The following is a 23564-nucleotide window of genomic DNA, read 5'->3' as shown; positions in this document are numbered from 1 at the left end:
GTTTTCACACTTTAAAACAAACATGTGCACCTGCAACATATGGAGACATCTGCCTTACCCAAATCACCTCCCATCCCCCATCTTCTGCACAGAGGCCTTTGCCCACACAGTGATCTGTCATTGAGAAGCTTGCAGAAACGCCTGACGAGCCTGTGCTTTGTTCAACTTCATTTAACCTTCGCTTTAGTACCTTGCTTTGAAAAAAAAAAAAAAGTGTTTTAATGGAAATGATTTTCAAAAGAACATTGAAGCCATAATGAAAAATGTCTTTTAACAGCTGAGGTCTCTCTTCTCAATGGGGGGAAAACAAAAGGATGGGACAGGCAACATCTGTGACTTACCACTGCACCCTGAACAGCCTCCAGACTGAAAGCAGGCGCCATCTGATGGGCTAGTGAAGAAAAACAATCATCTTGACAAATGTCACCTGGCCACAGGGGGTTATAATAATTTTGTAATAATTTAAGTAGTTTTTGGTACTCAAAAGGGTACTCAAATATTGGTAATTTTGGTACTCAAATATAAAATGGGTTTCATTTAATTTCTTAAGACATCCCAGTGTTAGCTAACTGTTGTTAAACCAAAACAAATAATAAAGTACAAATTTTGTAAAGCCAAATAAGCACAAAAGAGTAAGGGTTCAGTGAAAGTTTGTTTTTTAACGGTTAATAAATATAATTTAAAAAGAATCTTCGTGTTGACCAAACTAAACTATTCACCAAAGTCACTAAACAAACTAAACCACCAAACAAAAATCACCAAAGAAATATCTCAAAACAGAAAGACTAAATAAATCTTAAGAGACCACCAAACAAAAGAACAGTTACAAAAAAAAAAAAAAAACACAAAAAGGAAGTGATTAACAACAAATACAATGATCTAACAAATCAGTCACTAGACAAACCAAAAACAACAAAAACTAAGATAATCTTATAGCAAAGAAACATCCCTAAACATGACAGACTATGAAACAAATCAACAAAGTCACTAAAAATGAAAACAGCCAAACAAAACACACATACACACTCACAAGATATCTAAATGTGTTTTCAAGGTTATGACTCTTAATACTCATACATTTAGAGACTTGTAGGTCCCCACTCCTTGTCTCAGTGGGCTCAGGTGGGCCTGTGGAGGACCACGCAGGCCCCAATTTTCCCCCTGACTGGTTTTAACATAACGGGTAATGTGAGAGGAGCAGGCACGGGCTCTTCCACACCATCTTCTCCCCCAGAGGGAGACTCTGAGCCGGGCTGGATCCCACATTCAACCCCTCCTGCCGTGGAAAACGTGGTCTTTAGTGCCACCATACCATTACTGCCTGCCATATCCCTCTGTTATTTACTTCTCCTCGTTCTCTCTGTTTGCTCCCTGGAGCCTGCCAGCACCATATCTCGTTTGGCGAGGTAGAATAGAGGTCTTTATCTCAGGGAGGTGAGGACGTGAAGGCAAGGAGCTTGGGGACTGAAAAGGTGTCTGTATACACATACGGACAGGGGCCATGCTTTGACCAAGAGATTCACAGGACACACTTTGAGATCTCAGAAAAAAATCTTTAGTTTTATAACCCTAATATATCCAATGTCTTGTTTCTGCACACACACACACACACACACATCACACAAGCCTTTTTGTAATGGATTTCCTTGTTTTGCTTCAGTGAGAGGGAAGAGGAGGTGTTGGAGGGGAGAGAAGCCTTCTGTTGTTGTTATAAATCACCTGCTCGTTCTCTCACACCTCTCTCCCTCCCGTTTCTCCGTCCCATGCTATACCACAATGACCCCCTCCACCCGGCACACAATCAGCCCCAAGCACAGGAACCCCCTAGAAACTGCAAATCCTTTCAGCATCCCTCCTCACTTCGGTTTGCTTACTCTATCGCTCTCTTCAGCCTAGATTTTATTATCTTTCTCGTCACCTTTACTTTTCTCTTCAGAGATTACGGTTATATTTGCACATTTTCTTTTTGATTTCAGACTCTTCGAAGGTCAAATGTTTAAGCATAATCATGAAAAGTTTTATTTGAGCAAACTCGAATATAGCAGAGGAAATTGAACAATTAAAAGTTGTTTTTGCTTTAAGCAAATGTGTCAATTAACTATTGATTATGTTGTTGTTGTTGTTTTTTCCAGATGGAAAATTACATTTAGCTTTGTTCTTGTGTATTTTTAGTTCAGTTAAAAATGCAAGTTCCAATTGCAAATTATAAACCTGTTTGGTGGAACTATTTTAAGGGTTTTCATTGTTTCTATTCTGTGCATACAGTATATGCAATAGTGATATAAAATGGTAAATACTGTAAATTTCTTATATATACTGTAATATATACTTATTTCATTAAAATTATTTTTGTAGAATAACTTAAAACTTGATGCAAACAATAGATACTGTTGATATCAAATGGATTAAAGTGGTTAAAATGGCTAGTTAACTTATTCAATATTATATATTTTTTATTTTGTAATATTGATGCAAATATTACATAAATATGCATTAAATGGTTACTTACATTTTACCTATTTTAGGAGAATATAACTTACTGACAAATGTAAATAAACTAAATTATTTCGAGTTTTCAAAATATTTGTAAATATTTTTATTACATTAATATAAAATATAAACATAGTTGAATAGTACCTTTTAGAAAAAAAAACTAGAATTTAGTAAATTACAAGTTTCTTTTTCTTTCAGTGGTTTCTTTCTCCAGAGGTTTTGCAGTTTTAACCCATTCTCTTTTTCCCACAGTTGCCCAAATTCTCCTCTCAAGTGTAGCCAGACCATCCAGAATCCTCTGTAACCTCCACCTGCTCAAACCTCCTGCGTTGTCACCTCTCCTATCACCTCTCGCAATCTGCCTCCCCTCTCCTCTCCAGCACACTTCCTCATGTGCCCAGCCTCTCCTCGCTGTAGCCGGGGGCTGGGAAATCCTATTAGCCTTTACCATGGGAGAGAGCAGGAGACACATCATTAATTACACACACAAACCCACTCCAGACAGTGCCAAGCTTAATCAGCCAGGACCATAAAACACACAGCAGCTAGTGCACCCACACCACAAACACACAGACGTACATACAGGTACACACACACTTGCAGAGCAATACCTCGCACTATTGGTTTGCAAAAACCATGCACAGTTCAAAAGGTTTTTTTCCATTCATTTCCTTGAAAATCCATCAAAATATTCCTTAACCAATTCTTTTTTTCAGATTAGCAGTAACAAATATAGTCAACGAAAAAAAATTCAAAAGATGTGGAAATTGCCTAAAATTTGCTAAAATAGATAAAAGCTGGAAGAACAAGGCAATGGTAAGGTAGAGGAAACCAGCTGGGTGACTTTTGTTAGACAACACAAAAGAGACGGCACATGCACTTTGACATACCTTGCTTAGCAAATGATTGGGAAAGAAATATCATTCAAACCAGCTGTACAAAATCACTCCGCCTCATCCATACGTGTATGTTTACACAGCTCAGAGCACAGTGCATTAATTTGATGCATTCATTTGGAAGAAACTGGTTGAAAAATATTATGAGGATATGGAATTTACAAGAAAGGTATTTATTAACTACAGGAAAATCTAATTTTGAAAAAACAAAAAAACTAGTCCAGAAAAATATTGCTCAAACATCTAAACAAGTAAAATAAAGTTTAAAGCACTCAAGACTGTGATCAAAAATGTCAACTTTTCATTTGATTTCCATCACCAGAAATACATGAACTTTAAGTGGAGAGGAAATCTGGAAGAACACACGTTTCTGGAGTTCTTTTCTTTACCATATTTTCACCTAATATAAAAATGCAAGCAACTGACCTCAGGTGTTAACAATGAGATTACGGCGAAGAAACATCATCGTCATTTAACATCCAAGTGCGCCCTCATGTGGTCACCAACATTAACCATAGAGCGTTAAAACTCGAAACCTGAAATGTGTAAGCGTTTCTTTCAATAGCTTTAACAAAATATGAATTATGTAATAACACGTGGGCTAAAGATTTATAAAAAAAAAAAAAAAAAACGAAATACTTTATGAGGTGTCAACAGGATTTTTTATATTACAGTACTTAAAGCCACAGTTTTAAAGATTCACCACTCACATTTCATGCAGTCGTTTTCCGCTTAATATGAATAAAAAATTAGACATTAAGACATTTAAACGCAAACTTTAGTTATGGATGCTATTGTCAGTCCCTATGATGCTATATAGATCTATATATGTATCCTTAACGAGACAAAGCAGATACTCTTAATAAAAAAAAAAAAAGGAGATTGAAAAAAGTTGAGTAGGGTTTGAACTTGAATTGCTCATGTTAGTACCACAGCTATATATATACACACACACACACACACACACACATATACATATATACATATATATATATATATATATATATATATATATACAGACATGCATACATATATAGACACACACGTAAACTTTATATAAACCTGCACTTTCCTCAGGTATAGGCATGTTTGCATATTTATGTTTGAATACATCTAATAATGTACATGTCGTGTGTACATATGGGCATGCACAGCAATGCCTTAATTCCAAAAATGTTGAAAAAATATTTAAAAACCTGTCACAAAATCATCTGAAAAGTAGTTAAAAATGTGTAAGGGTCTCCTTAATCTCTTTACTGTACGAGTCAATTTTTTTTTTTTTTTTTTTTAATCAAAACATTCTGGTGAAACTCAATCCACAACAGCACACCTAAAACAAGATCTTAGTCTGGGAAATTTGCAAGATTATAGCTACTTTTTTATAAGCAGTTTAAGCTGCATTCAATACGTATAAATTATAAAAGTTAAATCAAAAGTAAAGGAAGATTCAAATCACAGGTATAATTGTGAGCAGTCAGCACTGTAAATCAAGGCCTGTGCTTACAACATATTAATATGAAATACAGCCCGTTTTAATTTTCTCTTTTAGTCACAAAACAAAACCAAAAACTAGATGTTGTATACAATGCCTGTTACCCAAGTATAAAAGACATTTGAATTCTCTCTAGTAAAGATTGTGGTATATAAGTGTGTACTAAGTAGTACTTACTAACTTACGTACTATGGGTTTTGAATGTAGACAATGTAGTGTCGTGGAGAATTAATGTAATAATTTTTTACTGCGTCTTTGTGCTTTAGTGGGTTTGGACTGGATCACTTTGGTTTTCCTCATCAACACTCTCCTGTCAATCACTGGAGGGTCCTCCTCTTCTCCGGAATTGTGTTCAGCAGCTTCATCTTCCTCTGTGCTCCCCTTCTCCTCTTCAGTGCTCGTGAAGTTTTCCTCTTCATCAACCACCTGTATAACAACAGCTTTGCTCAGTCTTCTGGATGTGTGCTTGGGTGTTGGTGGGACGGGTTTGATCCTGCCTCCTCGAAGAATTCGAACGCCTGGAGGAGAATCTTGAATTTCATCGGAGCTTTTCCCCTCATCATCATCATCTTCAGTGGTGGCAGTGTCCTCCTCTTTTTTCTGTTTATTTTCTTCTTCCGCCTGAGGAAAATTCTTTTCCTCTGGCTCCTCTTTTTCGGAGTGCTCCACTGCAGGTTGGCTTTCCTCTGTCTCTAGTGTCTCATCGGAGGCAGTCTCATCTTGTTGGTTCACAGCTGGCTTCTCTGTCTCTATAATGACGTCTTCTCCACCTGCTGCACTAGGAGACGTCTCCTCGTGTGGAGTTTCTAGCTCAGGTGGTCCCTCTACTGTCTCACCGTCCTGCACAGAAGAAACACACTCAACCAGGTTGGCTGGAATGACTGGTGCCTCAGGAACAGCTGGTGAATGATCAGTGTCTTCAGTTTCCTCAACTGCTGAAGCTACATCCTCAACTGCAGGAGCTACTTCCTCTTCCTGGTCCTGCTGAACTTCCTCTTCCTCCTCAACTGGAGGAGAAACTTTCTCCTCAGTAACAAGTTCTTGGTCAATCTGCTCCACTACTTCAGAAACTTCAGGGGTGCCAATGATGTCATCCTTAATGAGACAAAGCAGATACTCTTAATTATAAAAAAACAAAAAAAAAAACACTATGCAATTCATTTTTCCTAAAATGTTTCAAATATCCAGGAAGAGATTGGAAAATGTTGAGTAGGGTTTTGAACTTGTATTGCTCATGTTAGTACCACAGCTTAACATATTAAATCACAATGACTGCTATGAAAACTAGAGACATTAATACAAATATAAACATTTATAAAAAGGATAAAAAAAAAAAATGAAATGACCCAAATGGTAGTGTATACAGATTGCTCAAATCATGTAACAGTACAACCTTAAACCGAACTTAAGTTCACCTGTGATTCTCCCTCTGTCTCCATCTCTTCAGCTAGGCTGTTTTGGTTGACAGTTTCAGCCTCTAGAGGGAGCTCTTGCGTGGTCTGTGCACCATCTGCTGTGACTGCTGACTTCTCATTCTCTTCTTCCTGACTGACACTAATTTCTTCATCGACTTCTGCCACCTTCACAGAGAATCAAAGAATTGGAAACCTGAGGTTTGGGCTTGTACATACTTGCATGTGTGAACTGACAAATCTGGCATTCAGAACATATTGTTTTATGAACCACAAAAATAATTTGCATTGGCAACTTATGTAAGCCAACTTGTTTGGCCTCATATTAAACCAATGATGAAATATATTGTACCACATAAGACAAGCCACAAAGGATGCTGCTGTGTCCCTCACCAGAATTTCTGTGTCTGCTGGGCCCTCCTCCACCTGGACAGAGGTTGCTGCTCCTTGTTCTCCTCCAGTTTCTCCATCCAGATGTTCTTTAGTCTGAGGCACAACAGCATCAGGTTCTATCTCTGCGTCTGGTTCGATCACTCTATAATCAAATTACAGGTTACAAATGACAAGGAGGACAATACAGTAATTTAATCCTGCTAGATTTACATTCCATTTCTTGGTACAGTTTTCAACATTGTTAATAAGAAACTGAGTTTTTAGAGACCTGCAGATTTTTTCAGGTCGGTTCTCCACGTTGCTCTCTTCTGGTTCTTCCCGCTGCCTTTTCTTTTGTCTGCATTCAGTACTGCGCGTGCGTGTGGATATGGGCAACTCACTCATTTCTTGAGTAACAGGATGAAAGAAAAAGAAAAGGGATGAAAGAAAAAGAAAAGGCTTTCACACCAACTTAAACTGTCTGAATTGCCAAGAAAGGGTGTTTTTAGATTGATTAAATAAAAAATCCAAACCTGCTACTTTGAGATGTTTGTTGACTACCACCACCTCCTCCTGTTCAACCAAAATGAAAACAATTCACACTACTCAGTCAAGGGTTAACTGATTCTTTAAATGCAAATATCTCACATTCAAAATAGAAGCACAACAATTAAGCAATCATGTGCATGTGGAGTCTGAATGACTAAAGGAAGCCCTATAATAGGTTCAGATCCACCAGAAACCATTAAACTGTTTCTTAATTACTGAAGCTAAACACAAACCATTGATTGAGTAACTGACAGACTAAACAAAACATTGTTAAATAATATCTTAATGTAAAAGAAACCCTGTCATATTGCTTAAAAAAAGACTTGGAAAGTTGCTTAGTTGTGATTTAGTCAGCAATTTAAAAAAAAATGCTTTTAAAGAGATACATTTAGAGAGGTACAGTAACGGTCCACATGCTAGAATGCTTTTCTGAGAATATACTACAAAAAGACAGGATCACATTTACCGTGATGTCCATGTAGCTCTCCTCGGTCATCTCCACCTCATTAACCGCAACCTCTCCATTTTTGCTTACTTTTGCTGCCCATGAGCTGTGATTGCCTGTATGGAAATGGACACAACAAATCTATAATCTAATCTATAACTCTAATAAATATGTGAAAGTGACCTGATAGTGTGATGTCACTTGCAATGGGATATACTGGTAAAAGCTGCTATTTTAAGAAACAATACAAAAACTGTACAACTTTTAATAATTGCGGGTCAGGAAGAGCCAATGCAAAAGCTCACATTGAAGTGTCATGGAGTCAAGTTTGTTTGCCACTTTCACTTTCTGGTAGGGACCTCCAACTCCTTCCACCTCCCACAACAGGTCCACATCAGCCGGGTATGTGCTCAGGTACTTTCTGCATACTGAAGCATATATTTTTTTTAATTACTCTTTATATACATTTAGAAAAACATATAAAAAGTTCAATTTCTTTAATATGTACTTAATATAATTGCATAATATATAGTAAAAGTTAACAAGTAAATAATTAAATGTATACCGTAAGTGATATATACACATATGTTTAAATTACAATATTGGGGTAGGTACGATAAAAAAAAAAATGAAAGGCTGCATTTATTTGATAAAAAAAAAGAAAAGAAGTCATTTATTCCTGTGATGGCAAAGTTGAATTATCAGCAGCCATTACTCCGGTCTTCAATGTCACATGATCCTTCATAAATCGTTCTAATACATTTGCATCTCAATAAATTAGAATGTCATGGACAAGTTAATTTATTTCAGTAATTCAACTCAAACTGTGAAACTTGTGGATTAAATAAATTCAACGCGCACACACACTGCAGTGGTTTAAGTCTTTGGTTCTTTTAATTGTGATAATTTTGGCTCACATTTAACAAAAACCCACCAATTCTCAACAAATTAGAATATGGTGACATGCCAATCAGCTAATCAACTCAAAACACCTGCAAAGGTTTCCTGAGCCTTAAAAATGGATCTCTCAGTTTGGTTCACTAGGCTACACAATCATGGGGAAGACTGCTGCTCTGACAGTTGTCCAGAAGAGAATCATTGACCCCCTTCACAAGAAGGGTAAGCCACAAACATTCATTGCCAAAGAAGCGGGCTGTTCACAGAGTGCTGTATCCAAGCATGATAACAGAAAGTTGAGTGGAAGGAAAAAGAATGCACAACCAACCAAGAGAACCGGAGATTTATGAGTATTGTCAAGCAAAATCGATTCAAGAATTTGAGTGAACTTCACGAGAAATGGACTGAGGCTGGAGTCAAGGCATACAGACGTGTCAAGGAATTTGGCTACAGTTGTCGTATTCCTCTTGTTAAGCCACTCCTGAACCACAGACAACATTAGAGGTGTCTTACCTGGGATAGGGAGAAGAAGAGCTGGACTGTTGCCATTGGTCCAAAGTCCTCTTTTCAGATGAGAGCAAGTTTTTGTATTTTATTTAGAAACCAAGGTCCTAGAGTCTGGAGGAAGGATGGGGAAGCTCATATCCCAAGTTGCTTGACGTCCAGTGTTAAGTTTCCACAATCTGTGATGATTTGGGGTGCAATGTCATCTGCTGGTGTTGGTCCATTGTGTTTTTTGAAAACCAAAGTCACTTCACCCATTTACCGAGAAGTTTTGGAGCACTTCATGCTTCCTTCCTTTGACCAGCTTTTTGAAGATGCTGATTTCATTTTCCAGAAGGATTTGTCACCTGCACACAAAATTACCATGGTGTTGGTGTGCTTGACTGGCCAGCAAACTCACCAGACCTGAACCCCATAGATTCTCTGTATTTTCTAGAGGAAAATGAGAAACAAGAGACCAAAAATTGCAGATGAGCTGAAGGCCACTTTCAAAAGAACCTGGGCTTCCATACTACCTCAGCAGTGCCACCGACCGATCACCTCCATGCCATGCTGAATGGAGGCAGTAATCAGCGAGCCCCTACTAAGTATTGAGTACATGTACAGTAAACGAACATACTTTCTAGAATAATTTTTTTGTTTGTTTGTTTATTGGTCTTATGAAGTATTCTAATTTGAAGAGATTGTGAATTGGTGGGTCTTTGTTAAATTTGAGGCAAAATCACAATTAAAAGAACCAAAGACTTAAACTACTTCAGTCTGTGTGCATTGAATTTATTTAATACACAATTTTCACAATTTGAGTTGAATTACTGAAATGAAATTTTCCACGACATTCAAATTTATTGAGATGCACCTGTATATATGTATACAGTGTCCTCCATAAGCATTAGAACAGTAAAGACAAAATTGTTCTGCTTGTTGTTGAGTCAAAAAATCTGTAAATATGATTAAAAGATGAATAGGAGACAAAACTACAGAATGTCACATTTTATTATTGGGTGATTAAACACAAAGATGTTTTACCAGCTGAGATCATCATCACTTTCAGAGTTTCATCTTCCTATCTGATGTGAGCATAAGTATTTGAACAGTTGCATCACAGGTCTTTCTAAGTGTTCAGCTGAGTCCTGTTGCATTAATTCTTCATATATTAAAAGTAGGGAATGTGTTTTATCAGTTATATCCATGACTTTTGCATTCCTGCATTCGACAATGACAAACACAAACCAGGATGAAGAAGAGGAAGCCGAATCTGAAAGAAAAGCAAGCAATTTGGATGCTAAAAGAAAAGAGGAAGTCAATTAGAACTATAGGAAAAACAATGGAGAAATCAAGATTTTGGAAATTACCAGTGACATCAGCAACCAACGACGACCTGTAAAGCTTGGTGAAGGTGGTGTCATGGCATGGGCATGCATGGATGTCTCTAGAACAGGACCTCTTAGTTTCAATGTTGACTTTATGTATGATGGCAGTAACAGAATCAATTTGGAAGGGTACAAAATCATCTTGGCTACCAATATTCAAGAAAATGCCACCAAATTCATTAGAAAAGCACTTTATATTGGATCAGGAAAATGACCCAAAACACCCTGCCAGTTCAGTCAAGTAGTTTATCAGGACAAAGAAATGTAAAGTCTTAGAGTTCCCAAATCAATCTCAAGATTTAAATCAGACTGAACATTCATTTCACCAGCTGAAGAGGAGACTAAAGAAAGAAACTCCCCCAAAACAAGCAACAGTTGGAATTGGCTGCATTAAAGGCTGGGGGAAAGCATTTCAATGCATAAGACCAAGAGTCTGGTGATGTCTATGGGTTGCAGACTCACTGCTCTGATTGCATGCAAGGAATATGGCACTTAATATTAGCTTTTTATATCTGCCTTAAATTCAACCATTCCAATACTTATGCTCACATCAAAGAGTGAAATGAACTCTAAAAGTGCTGTCCTTTTTATTTGGTAAAACATATGTGTCGAAAGACCTAATAATAAAATGTGACATTCTGTAGTTTTGTTGCATATTCATCTTTTAATCTTTTAATGTCTTGACTCCACATCAGCGAAAGCGATTTTGTCTTTAATGTTCCAATACTTATGGAGGGCACTGTATATATTTAAATACAGCTTTGGAGTAAATGTCTCAAAACAGCTACACTATAACATAACATTTCAACAGTCATTTGTTTACTAAAGCTCAACACAGTCACTTTATTCAAATGTTTTTTTTTTTTGTTTTTTTTTGTACAGCGTAAGGCTACAAACTAGTAATGGGGCATTTCAAATTTTAAAGAAGTGAAGCAGATTTCTTACCCCTTTGCATTGCTGGTGTTAAAGGGTATTTCACGCCCAGTTCATCATCTGTAAAGGAGTCTACAAAGTCCTCCAACATCTGCAAGCCATGACCGTTACCACGGTGATCCTTCCGCACAAATATAGAGTCCATGACAGGAAGCAGATAGCACTGGCTCACAAAGCTATTACACAAGCTACCTGTAAGAGAGAACGAACACAGCAGATGGACGAGAAGTCTTTTAATTATAATATAAATTTTCTACAATTTATAATTATGACATACCCCAAATAGAAAGTCATAATATAAAAACAAATGTATAAGAAATTATGGCATACCAAGCCATAGTTTTGAGAACAAAAGAAAAAATGAAAGTAATAATTATGACAAATGTGCTTATTTTAATGAGGTGCAATTTCTGTTTTCTAACTGTAATAATGACTTTTTGTTTAAAAAAAAAAAAAAAAAAATCTTACACTTGTTATGACTTGCACTACTGTCTGTTCATCCAGAATACTGAATGATCCATTTGCACATTTTTTTCAATGCACTTTTTTAATGTCCATTGCACTAGTGTAAATGATGTTCATAGTTTCTGCTTGTAGTGTACATACACTTATTACATAATCTATCTGTATATCATGCTGACAGTATTTAAAAATCTGTAATTTATGTCCTTAGTACTGCCTTATCTGTACATTTATTTGTTGTAGATTTGTAACATTGTTAGACCCTTTATATCCTGTACTTACTGCTCATTGCACTTCTGGTTAGATGAGGACTGCATTTCGTTGCCTTGTACCTTACATGTGCAATCACAATAAAGTTGAATGAATCTAATCTAATCTAATCAACTACTTCTCTAATGATAGACTAAAATGTCATAACCATGTCACAACTAATCATAACATGTTTTTTTTTTCTTATGTGTGCTTCCATAGGGCATAACTTTCTATGTCTATCAAATCTTTCACAGGACAATAATAATAATAATAATGTTATTTATTTTGCAGCTGAAGAATCTACAACCTCTCTGTACAAGCCAAGATCTTTATTACTATTCAATTCAATTCAATTCAATTTCAATTCAATTTTGAATTATTACTAGGCCACACCACAGAAGCTTGTGAGCTTGCCTTCTCATAAACTAGGCGAAGCCTAGTCATATATCTCACTCATCCTTTAATGAAGACACTGTAGATTGTTTTATGATGTAAACTTATTCACACAATGGGCAGAATAAGCAATGTATCTACTGTACAGCACAGCCAGACTCTCCAGGGAGAAGGACCGACCTTTAGATTTGACGGAGTAGAAGCCCACCGCCTCTCCATTCTTCCAGAGGATTTTCGCAAAGACATCTTCTCCATGGCACAGGAATGGCACCTCGTTAGAACCCATTTCCATCGTCCGATAAATGATACGGTTCAGCACGTATAGGACAGTCCTCTCCCCGACAGACCTCACCTGCACAAATACAATTATTCACAAAAGAGAATAAATTGCATTTTATAAAGTTTATCTGACATTTCACTTGGAGATTGAGAAATTTTAATTAAAATGACAAAATAAACAAACAAACAAACAAAAATGAATGGATGAATTGACAATAAGATCATAACATACATTTAGGAAATAAGTTGAATTCTCATTTCATGCTGACTTTAAACAACAGGCGTACAATATCATGTAACAGTCAAGTTATAAAGATGATATTCCTGCAGAGGAGATCCAGACTGCCTCACAGGATATTAAACACATGGAGTGTGTTATGCTACACATTACAGTGGAATGTATTTTTGAGTGAGCAAGAAAAAGACTGCCTGTGTACATTTAAAAATCTTTCTGGACTGCATTCTGCATAAAAGCCTATGTATGCAAAGAGTAGTGTCTGAGACAAAAACACCTCTCACTGATCAGCCACAAAAAGAAACAGCCTCAAAAAAAAATTCTGCTTTAATTTACGGTACTTGGAAAAGAAGCGACATTCTAAAAAGACACTGTTCAAAGTACAAAAAATGTGTCTGAATAATTTCATTAAAATGCTTCATGACCAAGATTTCAAAAGAAAGAAAGAAAGGGAGAAAGAAAAAGAAAGAAAGAAAGATTACCTTCACAAGGCCTTCTCTTGCAGGATTTGACGTTCTGAGAATATCTTCCACGGTGTACCACTGGCCAGCTAAGAACAATGCCACAGCTAAATAAAAAATAAAAATAAAAAAAATGATAAGAGAAGGGAGGTGAAGAGGAATAAAAGTAAATAATAGGCTAAAGAAATTCAAATATAACTTTTCTGTAAGACAATCCATGATGTTATTGTCATAAAATCCATTCATGATGTTATCGTGATAGGTATAAGGGGCAGGAAAGTGGACTACCTGTGAACTGGTCCTCAGGAGCAAACAGAGCCAGGACTTTGTGTTTTAGATTTGCTCCATAAAGAGGAACAAACCCGACACTGGCAGGGCTGATCTGGATCTAAAAGAGCAGAATAGGATTCTTAAAGAAATATTGCAGCCTACAGTTTAATCATTGGTGAGGCACAATGAAAGTGAACAGGGTCCATTTTTAAAGGGTTTAAAGACAAAAAAGTACTTGCAAAATTCATTACTGTATTACTTGAGCTGTTTTAACTAATTATTACACTTTTAGGAGTTGTATTAGAAAAGCAAAATTGTAAAATTGGATACAATATAAATTTGCACAGAAAAGTTTCTTTTTTGGTATCATCTGATATTCTCCACATAATCTGAGCTCTTGTGTGTGTGTTTTACCTTTCTCATGCTGGGCAGGGTAAAGTATTGTGTGTTATCTGGGTTGCTGTAGAGCAGTTTGTTCATGTAGCTCTGGGCTCGCCCTTCCAAGTCCTCCAGTCTGCCAGACACCAACACATCTACAGGGAAATCCATCCCTGCAGGGGTCAGAGGTCACAAAAATGGAAACTTTAGTGCTCCGTTGAATGAATTCAACTGTTTTTTGTTTTTTTAAATTACTGTATAAAACCCCTCAAGTATTTTTTATATTTGGTTTCTTCAAAACCTTCTTTTGGTCAGTCAGCATCATTGTACCATGGGATTGTACAGATACTTCAGATTCAGAATATAGTCAGTTAAAATAAAAAAAATGTTGGCAATACAACCACAGAGGATTCAGTAGAAAGTTAATTCTAGCCATTAGATAGGAATAAAAGGAGGTTTAGGCCATCCTTAAAAATATTTTGGTTTGCAGTAACAGTAAAAAAATTTTTTTAAAGGGGTCAGTAGGTCGGTCTATATTTGTTTTTTTTTTCAAGTTTCAATGTAAAAAAAAAAAAAAAAAAAAAAGTAAAATTTTCGTAATGGTGATTACATAGGTATGAATTTAAACAAATTAGCATATCGTGATGTCACTGACTGGGTCTTCAACCTGTGCCTTCGGGCGCATCATTGGAAACCTCATTTTGATGCAGGCTATATAGACCACAAACAAATTTAAATCTTTGTCAAAAAATTTTTTATTGCATGTCGGCCCCCTGGTGTCGTCGGCCCATTCTCCACCATGGCTCCTCCCGCCGTCGAAGCCACCGTGGATCTCCATCCTGGCTGGTCTCTGGAGGACCATCTGGCTCCTCCTGCTCCGGGCTCCTCCCTGGCTCCTCTCTCCATCCACTCCGCCCTGGTCCCTACCTCCATGCTCCCTCTTCATCTGCTCCTTGCCTGCTCCTCGCACGCCACCAGAACCCCCAACCTCCCTCCGCTGGTATTCCTCTTGTGGTGCGAGGACTCACTTTTCCGGGAGGGGGCGAACTGTTACGTTCATGGATTTCTGTTCCCTTATTTGGTCACCTTCCTTTTCTTGTTTTGGTAAATTGATTATTCCCCACCTGTCTCCAGTTCCTTCAGTACCTCCTGTGTGTTTAAATACCCGGTCTGTTCAGTTCCTCCTCGTCCGTGATTGTCTATGTCAAGGCTGTTATTTGTAATATTGTGACGTTAATGTAATGCTGTATTTTGTCTGTTATTCCCCTTCATTATTCCCCTGACGTTCCTCGTCAAGCTCTTTATCCTTACATTAGCACACACCCTACTTGTAACATGAGCTTTGTTTAGTGTAATCTTAACAAAAATATTTGACTTTCTTAATTGAGATTTAGATTAAATATTAAGATTAAATCTTAATCTCACAGAATCAGTTTGGGTAAAGGATAATTCAATTGTCATAAGGGATGTTTACACTTTTTGTATGTGTGCATGACATAAGATCTCTATTATCTTCATTAAATCTCAACATTTCAACTAATGTGAAAATGGTTCTCACGCTAAGTATATATATACTTAGCATGAGAACAATTTATATATATATAAATAAATAAACATTAAATGCAAACAAAGCTGAGAAAAAACACAAATTCATAAATATACATTCTCTGTTCCAACAGTGCAGACACGATCCTGAACATCATGGCTGGCTGCTGTCCATCCTCAGCTGGCCTCAATGAATCCTCTACTGTCAAAAACTATCTGTGTCAAGCTGACAATCAGACCAAACAGTAGCACACACACACACACACAAATGCCTGCTCAAACATACACACATATCCAAGCTTCACTTATTTAAAAAAATATATATATATATATAAAAAAAACTTGAATGAGTGTTGTAGTCCAACAGATCACCATTTTTTTGTATCCAGAGGTTGGGGAGATTTTTTGTTTTCGTTTTTTATAATTTAACATAAAAGTTAAAGGCCTATATCTGAGTGATGTGATCTTTGAAATGGAATCTATTGATGGCTGCCATTGAAATCATGACTGCTAACACTGCTATGTTTTTGCCTTGTTTAAATTTTCTAGATTCTACAGCTGTGACTTTGGAGGACACAGCACACACAAGAAATCAATATGTCTGTCTGTCCATCCAAGCACACCCACACAATCATACACCATAGACGTGAGCCACAAAAACCCAACCAGGCACCAAACACCCCCACAACATCCTACATTCTTTCAATAGAATGCATGATCTCTATATATGTGCCAGAGGGCCACACCACAGGACCCGAGTCTCAGAGTGGTTGTTTATTATCAACACTAAAAGCACAGCTCACTCAGAAGTCACTTACTAAGCAATCAGTTTTCTTATGGTCAGTGTTACAAATCCTTGCAACTAACTTGAACCAGCTGTGAAATCTGTGTGAGGGAATTTTTTGCCCTCATGTGAAATTAATGACCACATTAACCACATTACACATGCTATTTAAATTATTGAACCAGAAAGCGAATTGAATTTGTGTGTTCACACCTTTATGCTAACCATTTATGATAATAACAAAACAGTAATACTGTGAAATATCAATATAATTTAAAATAACAGTTTTCTACGTCTTTATATTTTAAATTCTAATTCATATTTGTGCTGGCAAAGCTGAGTTAGCAGTCCAGTCTTCAGTGTCACATGATCCCTCAGAAAGCATTGTAATATGCAATATTCTTCTCTCTCTTTAATATACGTTATTGAAACTAAGCACATATGGAGTCCAGTATTCCAAAATACCAATGGTCTCACTCTGGCCAAAACAAAGGCAAACCCCCTACCCACTTTGAGTAAAGCTATAGCAATCTGAAACCCCCTATCCTAGGTCCACAGCCACATATCAACAAGTGCTTCTGAATCTATTCTTGGCTCTGTTGTAGTATCATACATGCAGAGCAGATAAAGCCAATTAACTTAATAAATCCAAGGCCAAAATCAGCAGGGGGTTTTATTAGCGCATTACAGGCACTGCACATGGAAGTGAAGTCAGGTTGGTCTAAGGCTCAGATAAAAACCTTACAGTCAGATATATATCCTTTGTGACCATTAGACCCAGTATCTTTTATATAAAAACAAGCAGCTATGACAGTACAAAGGTCTAGTCATGTGCCTGAACAGAGAATGACTGGCTGTAACACTTACGCCGCTTGTAAGTTCTCTCATATTCACACATTGTCAGATACTCAAAAACAAAATCTGTGTGTGAGATTGTGAAGTTTCTGAGGGGAGGATGAGTTGTTTGAATTCTGGTGCTGGATTGAACTGGTTTGGTCAAAAAAGACATGACCAGAAAGCAAACTAAATAATAACTTGGAGATGAAAGTTAAGACATTTGTTTAACTCTGAGGGTTAAAATGCAAAAAAAATAAATAAATATATATACATATATATATTTAACAGATTTTATAGTGAGTAATTTGTTAATCACATGTAGATAACACTATACAAACAATTATTGGTTAAATCAAAGTACATTAAATTGTGGTCTCTTTGGTGCTACAGCCTAGAATAATAAAAAAAAAAAAAAAAGTCAGCAGCATCTGATATCAGCAAAAGTATGTAATTTTCAGTTCATGGTTTAAATTGTAAAACTATTATCTCTTTTAGCAGAACACCCTCACTCTCTCGTTCAAAAAGAACATGGTGTTCTCTTTCATGAAAAGGGGATACGCTGTAAGACACGAATACCACCTCACAACAAACTCCAGTTATGTGAAGTCACGAATCGGTTCTTTCGAACAGTTCATTTTGAAGAACAGGTTCAAAGACCGATTCATCAAATCACTTAAGTACAGGGTTCAAATTTTGCCCAGTATGTTTACGTTAACATTTTGTATTAAAGTAAATAACATTTAGTCCGACCAAATTTGGTTCCCTTATCAGTTTTCGTGTTCGGATCAAATCAGATCGATTCAACAATTCAAATTGATTTGAAGATCCGCTCTGATCGGTTTCTGAACAAAACAGGCTTCAACCCATAGACAGTAAAAGAAATGGACACAGCGACCCCATTAGAACTCAACTGAGACAATTGAAGCCCATTTTTAGCGCTTTTTAGAACTTCCGTTTCTGACGCGCAGACTCAAACGAAGTTTGACGACGTCAGCAACCTGTCTGACATATGTAAATCTTCTAGTGGCTGTGCGTGCAAACTGCCATCGTTAATCTTATTTTGTATAGTATTTTAAAATGTAACGCCAGTACGCCATATTAAGTTAATTGACTGCGAGCTTCTCCTCCTGTCTGTACGGTCATGCGACAGAGAGTCGAGTGGTTATGACGCAATCGTTAGCCTATTTTTTACAAAAACTGTTTCTACGGGGCCATAATGTAACATAGAAGGTAATGGAGCCCTTTATACATTGTCATGTATCTTTAGAAATAAATAATGGACAAACAGAGTCTTTAAACGCCTCAGGTGTAAAGTTATTTGCTGTCAAAGTGACGCCAAAATGAATGGGAGTCAATGGGAATGCTAAAGCAAGTGAAGTTCTGCTACAGGATGGCAGCACGCAGCCGACTTCAACTTCCGGTCGACTTCCTTGCCGCCTGCTTCAACCGGATCATCGAAAAGATCCATCTTAAAGGGTTAGTTCGCCCAAAAATGAAAATTATGTCATTAATAATTCACCCTTATGCTGTTCCAAACATGTAAGGCCTCCTTTTATCTTCGGAACACAGTTTAAGATATTTTAGATTTAGTCCGAGAGCTCTCAGTCCCTCCATTGAAGCTGTGTGTACGGTATACTGTCCATGTCCAGAAAGGTAAGAAAAACATCATCAAAGTAGTCCATGTGACATCAGAGGGTCCGCTGAAATTTTTTGAAGCATCGAAAATACATTTTGGTCCAAAAATAGCAAAAACGACGACTTTATTCAGCATTGTCTTCTCTTCCGTGTCTGTGTGAGAGAGAGTTCAAATCAAAGCAGCTGGATTTCCGGTTCGCGAACGAATCATTCAGTTCACCAAATCGAACTGAATCGTGTTAAACGGTTCAGATCTCTAATACGCATTAATCCACAAATTACTTAAGCTGTTAACTTTTTTTAATGTGGCTGACACTCCCTCTGAGTTCAAACAAACCAATATCCCGGAGTAATTGCACTCAAACAGTACACTGACTGATCTGCTGTGATGAACACCGAGCCGAGCCAGATAACGAACAATAGACTGACTCGTTCACGAGTGAAGAACCGTTTCTGTCAGACGTGTCCGATTCGTGAACCGAGGAGCTGATGATACAGTGCATGTGTGATTCAGCGTGAAGCAGACCGACACACAGAGCGTCTGAACTGAACTGATTCTTTTGGTGATTGATTCTGTGCTAGTGTTATGGGCGTGGGTAAACCGAAGGCTTGAATCAAGGGCAATCATCGCCAATGATGCCTTTACGTCGAGCACAAAAGAACTGGTGAACCGTTTTCTTCAACCGGTTTATTGAATCGAACTGTCCGAAAGAACTACTGGTGATCCGAACACCGATGCAACTGGTTTTTCACTCGTGAACGAGTCAGTCTATTGTTCGTTATCTGGCTCGGCTCGGTGTTCATCACAGCAGTTCAGTCAATGTACTGTTTGAGTACATGAATTACTCTTGGATATTGGTTTGTTTGAACTCAGAGGGAGCGTCAGCCACATTAAAAAAGTTAACAGCTTAAGTCATTTGTGGATTAATGCGTATTAGAGATGCGAACCGTTTAAAACGTTTCAGTTTGATTTGGTGAACTGAATGATTCGTTCGCGAACCGGAAATCCAGCTGCTTTGATTTGAACTCTCTCTCACACAGACACGGAAGAGAAGACAATGCTGAATAAAGTCGTCGTTTTTGCTATTTTTGGACCAAAATGTATTTTCGATGCTTCAAAAAATTCCAACGGACTCTCTGATGTCACATGGACTACTTTGATGATGTTTTTCTTACCTTTCTGGACATGGACAGTATACCGTACACACAGCTTCAATGGAGGGACTGAGAGCTCTCGGACTAAATCTAAAATATCTTAAACTGTGTTCCGAAGATAAAAGGAGGCCTTACATGTTTGGAACAGCATAAGGGTGAGTTATTAATGACATAATTTTAATTTTTGGGCGAACTAACCCTTTAAGTGATTCGCTTACTCGGTTTACAAACTCCGCTAACTAAATGAACTTTATTCAAAATAAGAGACAATTTGCCTCGAAACTTATACAAATTATTAAATGAAGCATTTGTTCTATATGTCGATCCCATTCACACAAACTGGAGGGAACGAGCCAAACTGAGGAGGTGTGTCAGAAAACGTTTCCACATGCTCCTCTATGATAAACAAAAAAGTCATCAAATAAAGCATTAATAAAACTACTTCTTCAAGTTATTTTATCACTGTAACGTTAAACAATAAGGGGAAAACTCCAAGACCCCAACCTATCAAAGGGTCAATATCACTGTAGGGTGCCTTTTGGTGTCCTGAACATAAATAACTCATTTGCCATGATAACTCAACATACAAATGACTATGAAAAGTGTGTTATATTAGGCTATAAGTTTTTTTATTCATAACACAAACATTACTTGGCTCTTTAGATACATTTTCAATATTTTCTTTAGTTTTGTATGAGAGGATGTATGTTGTTTTGCTATGTCCCAGGCACTGCTCATTAAATTTGAATGAGAGTAAAATAGTCAAATAAAAAAAAAAAAAAAATTGTTTTCCTATTAATATTTTGTTAAATAAGATATTACTCAAATTGAGTGTATTGATCATTTTATAATAAAAACAATATTTTTATTTAATAAAAAAGAAGAGTTTGTCCATGTCCCTTGAATGCTTGTCCACCCTGTCGTATTGCGGAATCTGTCCCTTTAAGAAGAGGCCATCACCATTAGTGACATCATCACAACAGATTTTTTTATATATTCAGTGGTGGGAATTTCAACTCCTGGGGTGAGTAACAGCTGAATTTTCAACTGACAAATTTTCTTCACATAAGTTTGCTTACTTGTTTTGCCAAAGCTTAACATGTCCACCCTGTCGCCATAAAATATACAGGAAGTGATTAAAATACAATATTTTCAAAATATGTAAGTTTAAATATACCAAATTTTTTTCAACAACCAGACTAACTATTTAGCTAGTCACAGTTTGTTGTAAGCTAATATGCTAATTGAAGCTCAAAATGTCCACCCTGTCGGCCACTTAGACTTGATGGGGTGGACATACACATGACAGGGTGGACATAGCATTCATTTGTAGTTAATATTGCAATTTATAGAAATGTTATATTACATTTTATAGAAACATCTGCTGTAGATAATAGTTGTAATAAAAAAAAAATATATCAGTGTGATTGAGAATGTAATTATATATTTATTTTTTTAAGTTGAATAAATGTTTCATTGTCATATTTTGTCATGCTTTTTGTGTTCTGCTTTATGTGTCCACTCCGTCGTGGGCTCGTCCACCCTGTCATCTTGGTATTTTTAAATAATATTTAAAATAATAATGTAATCATACCTATATAATCCATTGTGCTAGGTGTGGGGGCAATAACATGCAAACAAAAACTGCGTCCAAATATTCAAATATTTCTCCAAATAAGAAAAAATACATGTGCGAATTGTATGAGTTTCTTTAAAAAAAAAACATTGTTTACATAAAATCTTTTATGTATTTATAATTTGAAAGCAAACAAATAACCCTGTTTAGGAAAGGGACATCATACCTTTCAGAAACTATAATTTGTATCTTAATAGTGCAATGAAAACATATTTAACTGTAATTTATATGTCCACGACAGGGTGGACATATCTATGCTTTATGCTCTAAAAAATGGCCCATAATTAAAAAAAAAACATTGTGGGAGCTCAGATAATATTATTTATTATAGTATTTGAGTGTCTACTATTATGACATGACATAAAGTGAATGGTAAATTAAAATCAAAATCTGTGAGTATTGTGAGGATTGAAAGGCACTCTATAGTGATATTGACCCCAAAACGAAAACAAAATTAGAACAAGTCTAAATAATAATGAATAAATTATAAATTCAGACTTTTTTCAATTACATCAGTTATTAAAAATGCACGCAGATCCAGGAATCAGAAAGTAAACATTTTAAGTGCGTACGCTCATACTTTACCCAAATATTTGTGCGCCCTCACCTGCCTCATGCACATCACAATCGTTCTTTGATTTAAGTAAAATGTCCAGAAATGTAATGTAACATAACAGCACAACGTCTCAGACACGGCCCTCCCTGACATATTATGAAATATATCAGCTTAAATAATCGATTATTAAGTTACTAAGTATATCTAAATAAACTACATCCCCCAGTACTGGGCCGTGCCAGCTCAGTTCAGTTCGCTTTTGCAACACGCGAGAAACTACCAATCATGCACGCGACTGGAGGAAAACTGTCGACTCACCTTAACCCTGCTTACGATTTGGTTTTTATGTGTTTTATATTTTCCTTTGAGCGGGTTATTTACCAGTAGCCGATTTAATCACGTATCCTCCGCTTGTTAATAGCATCAGCTCTTGTGCGCGGTCAGCCTTGCGCGCGCGCACCCGTGGAGCTGCTTTGTACGGAATGTGAGAGGTCTCAAATATCCCCAAGGTAAAGGATTTGAGAAGATTACTATATTTCTCTTATGTTTAAGTGACTTGAGAGGCAAACTATGGCAAATTAAAAATAACACTCAAATAAGAATAAAACAGAAGTTAAATAGTTAAAATATATATAAAAAACTAATACAAATTCCTAAAATTCAAATGAAAACGGAAAATATAATTATATAAATGCTGTATAGTATAATGTCAATAACTTATAAAATTATAGATATAAGAAATCGGAATGTACTGAAAAGTGCATGCAGCACACATAACTAACTTTCATAAATGTTGATGGTACATAATGTATATATATATATATATATATATATATATATAGCTATATATAATTTAAAAAGTATCTCTCGTATATACAAATTAATGATTCTAAAATTCTAAATGACAATTGCTATATCTGATTAGTATTTGGAGATCTGCTTAATGTATACTACATTCATTTTATACGTTTTTTTTTATTATTATTATTTCAATTTGTATGCACGGGTAATATGGTAAACAATGCAATAATTAACCAACTCATGCTCCGTTCTTTTGTACACTGCAGGGGGCGTCAGATAATAACTTGCGACATAAACCCAGATGTCCAGTATTAGTGCTCTCCAGATTGAGTCCATTATTTATACAGGACAGGGGCATCTTAAAAAAATTCACGAGTTCCCGCTTACATATAATTAGCTGTAGTATGATAATGCATATTTTGCGTGATGTCCAGGGAATGGATCCGAACTAAGAGTACCCAACTCCCCGTATTGTGTATTCGAGATGTAGTGGAGGAGGGATGCTGTCAATGGATAGATGTA

The 23564-nt window shown here is 36.6% G+C and overlaps 1 protein-coding gene across 3 annotated transcripts; it reads right to left on the bottom strand.

Moving 5' to 3' along the window:
• Positions 1-2643: 2643 nt before the first annotated feature.
• On the bottom strand, positions 2644-22723 carry LOC127941405 (soluble lamin-associated protein of 75 kDa-like). 3 transcript variants are annotated; one of them, XM_052536405.1, is made up of 14 exons: positions 22623-22706; positions 14130-14266; positions 13734-13833; positions 13467-13552; positions 12651-12822; positions 11376-11555; positions 7965-8087; positions 7681-7775; positions 7199-7238; positions 6955-7072; positions 6687-6828; positions 6297-6461; positions 5130-5976; positions 2644-2935 (listed from the first exon to the last, which is right to left on the bottom strand). In XM_052536405.1, the coding sequence occupies exons 1-14, from the start codon at positions 22663-22665 to the stop codon at positions 2931-2933; spliced, it is 2253 nt and encodes a 750-aa protein (XP_052392365.1). In that variant the 5' UTR covers positions 22666-22706; the 3' UTR covers positions 2644-2930. The 3 variants fall into 3 exon arrangements, with proteins under 3 accessions (XP_052392365.1, XP_052392366.1, XP_052392364.1); XM_052536406.1 differs by lacking the exon at positions 2644-2935 and having other exon boundaries at positions 4643-5976; positions 22560-22723; XM_052536404.1 differs by lacking the exon at positions 2644-2935 and having other exon boundaries at positions 4643-5976.
• Between the last annotated feature and the right edge of the window lie 841 nt (positions 22724-23564).

This window comes from Carassius gibelio, chromosome A21 (assembly GCF_023724105.1).
Source record: "Carassius gibelio isolate Cgi1373 ecotype wild population from Czech Republic chromosome A21, carGib1.2-hapl.c, whole genome shotgun sequence".
Classification (NCBI taxonomy): Eukaryota; Metazoa; Chordata; class Actinopteri; order Cypriniformes; family Cyprinidae; genus Carassius; species Carassius gibelio.
This window is presented reverse-complemented; position numbering and strand designations above follow the sequence as displayed.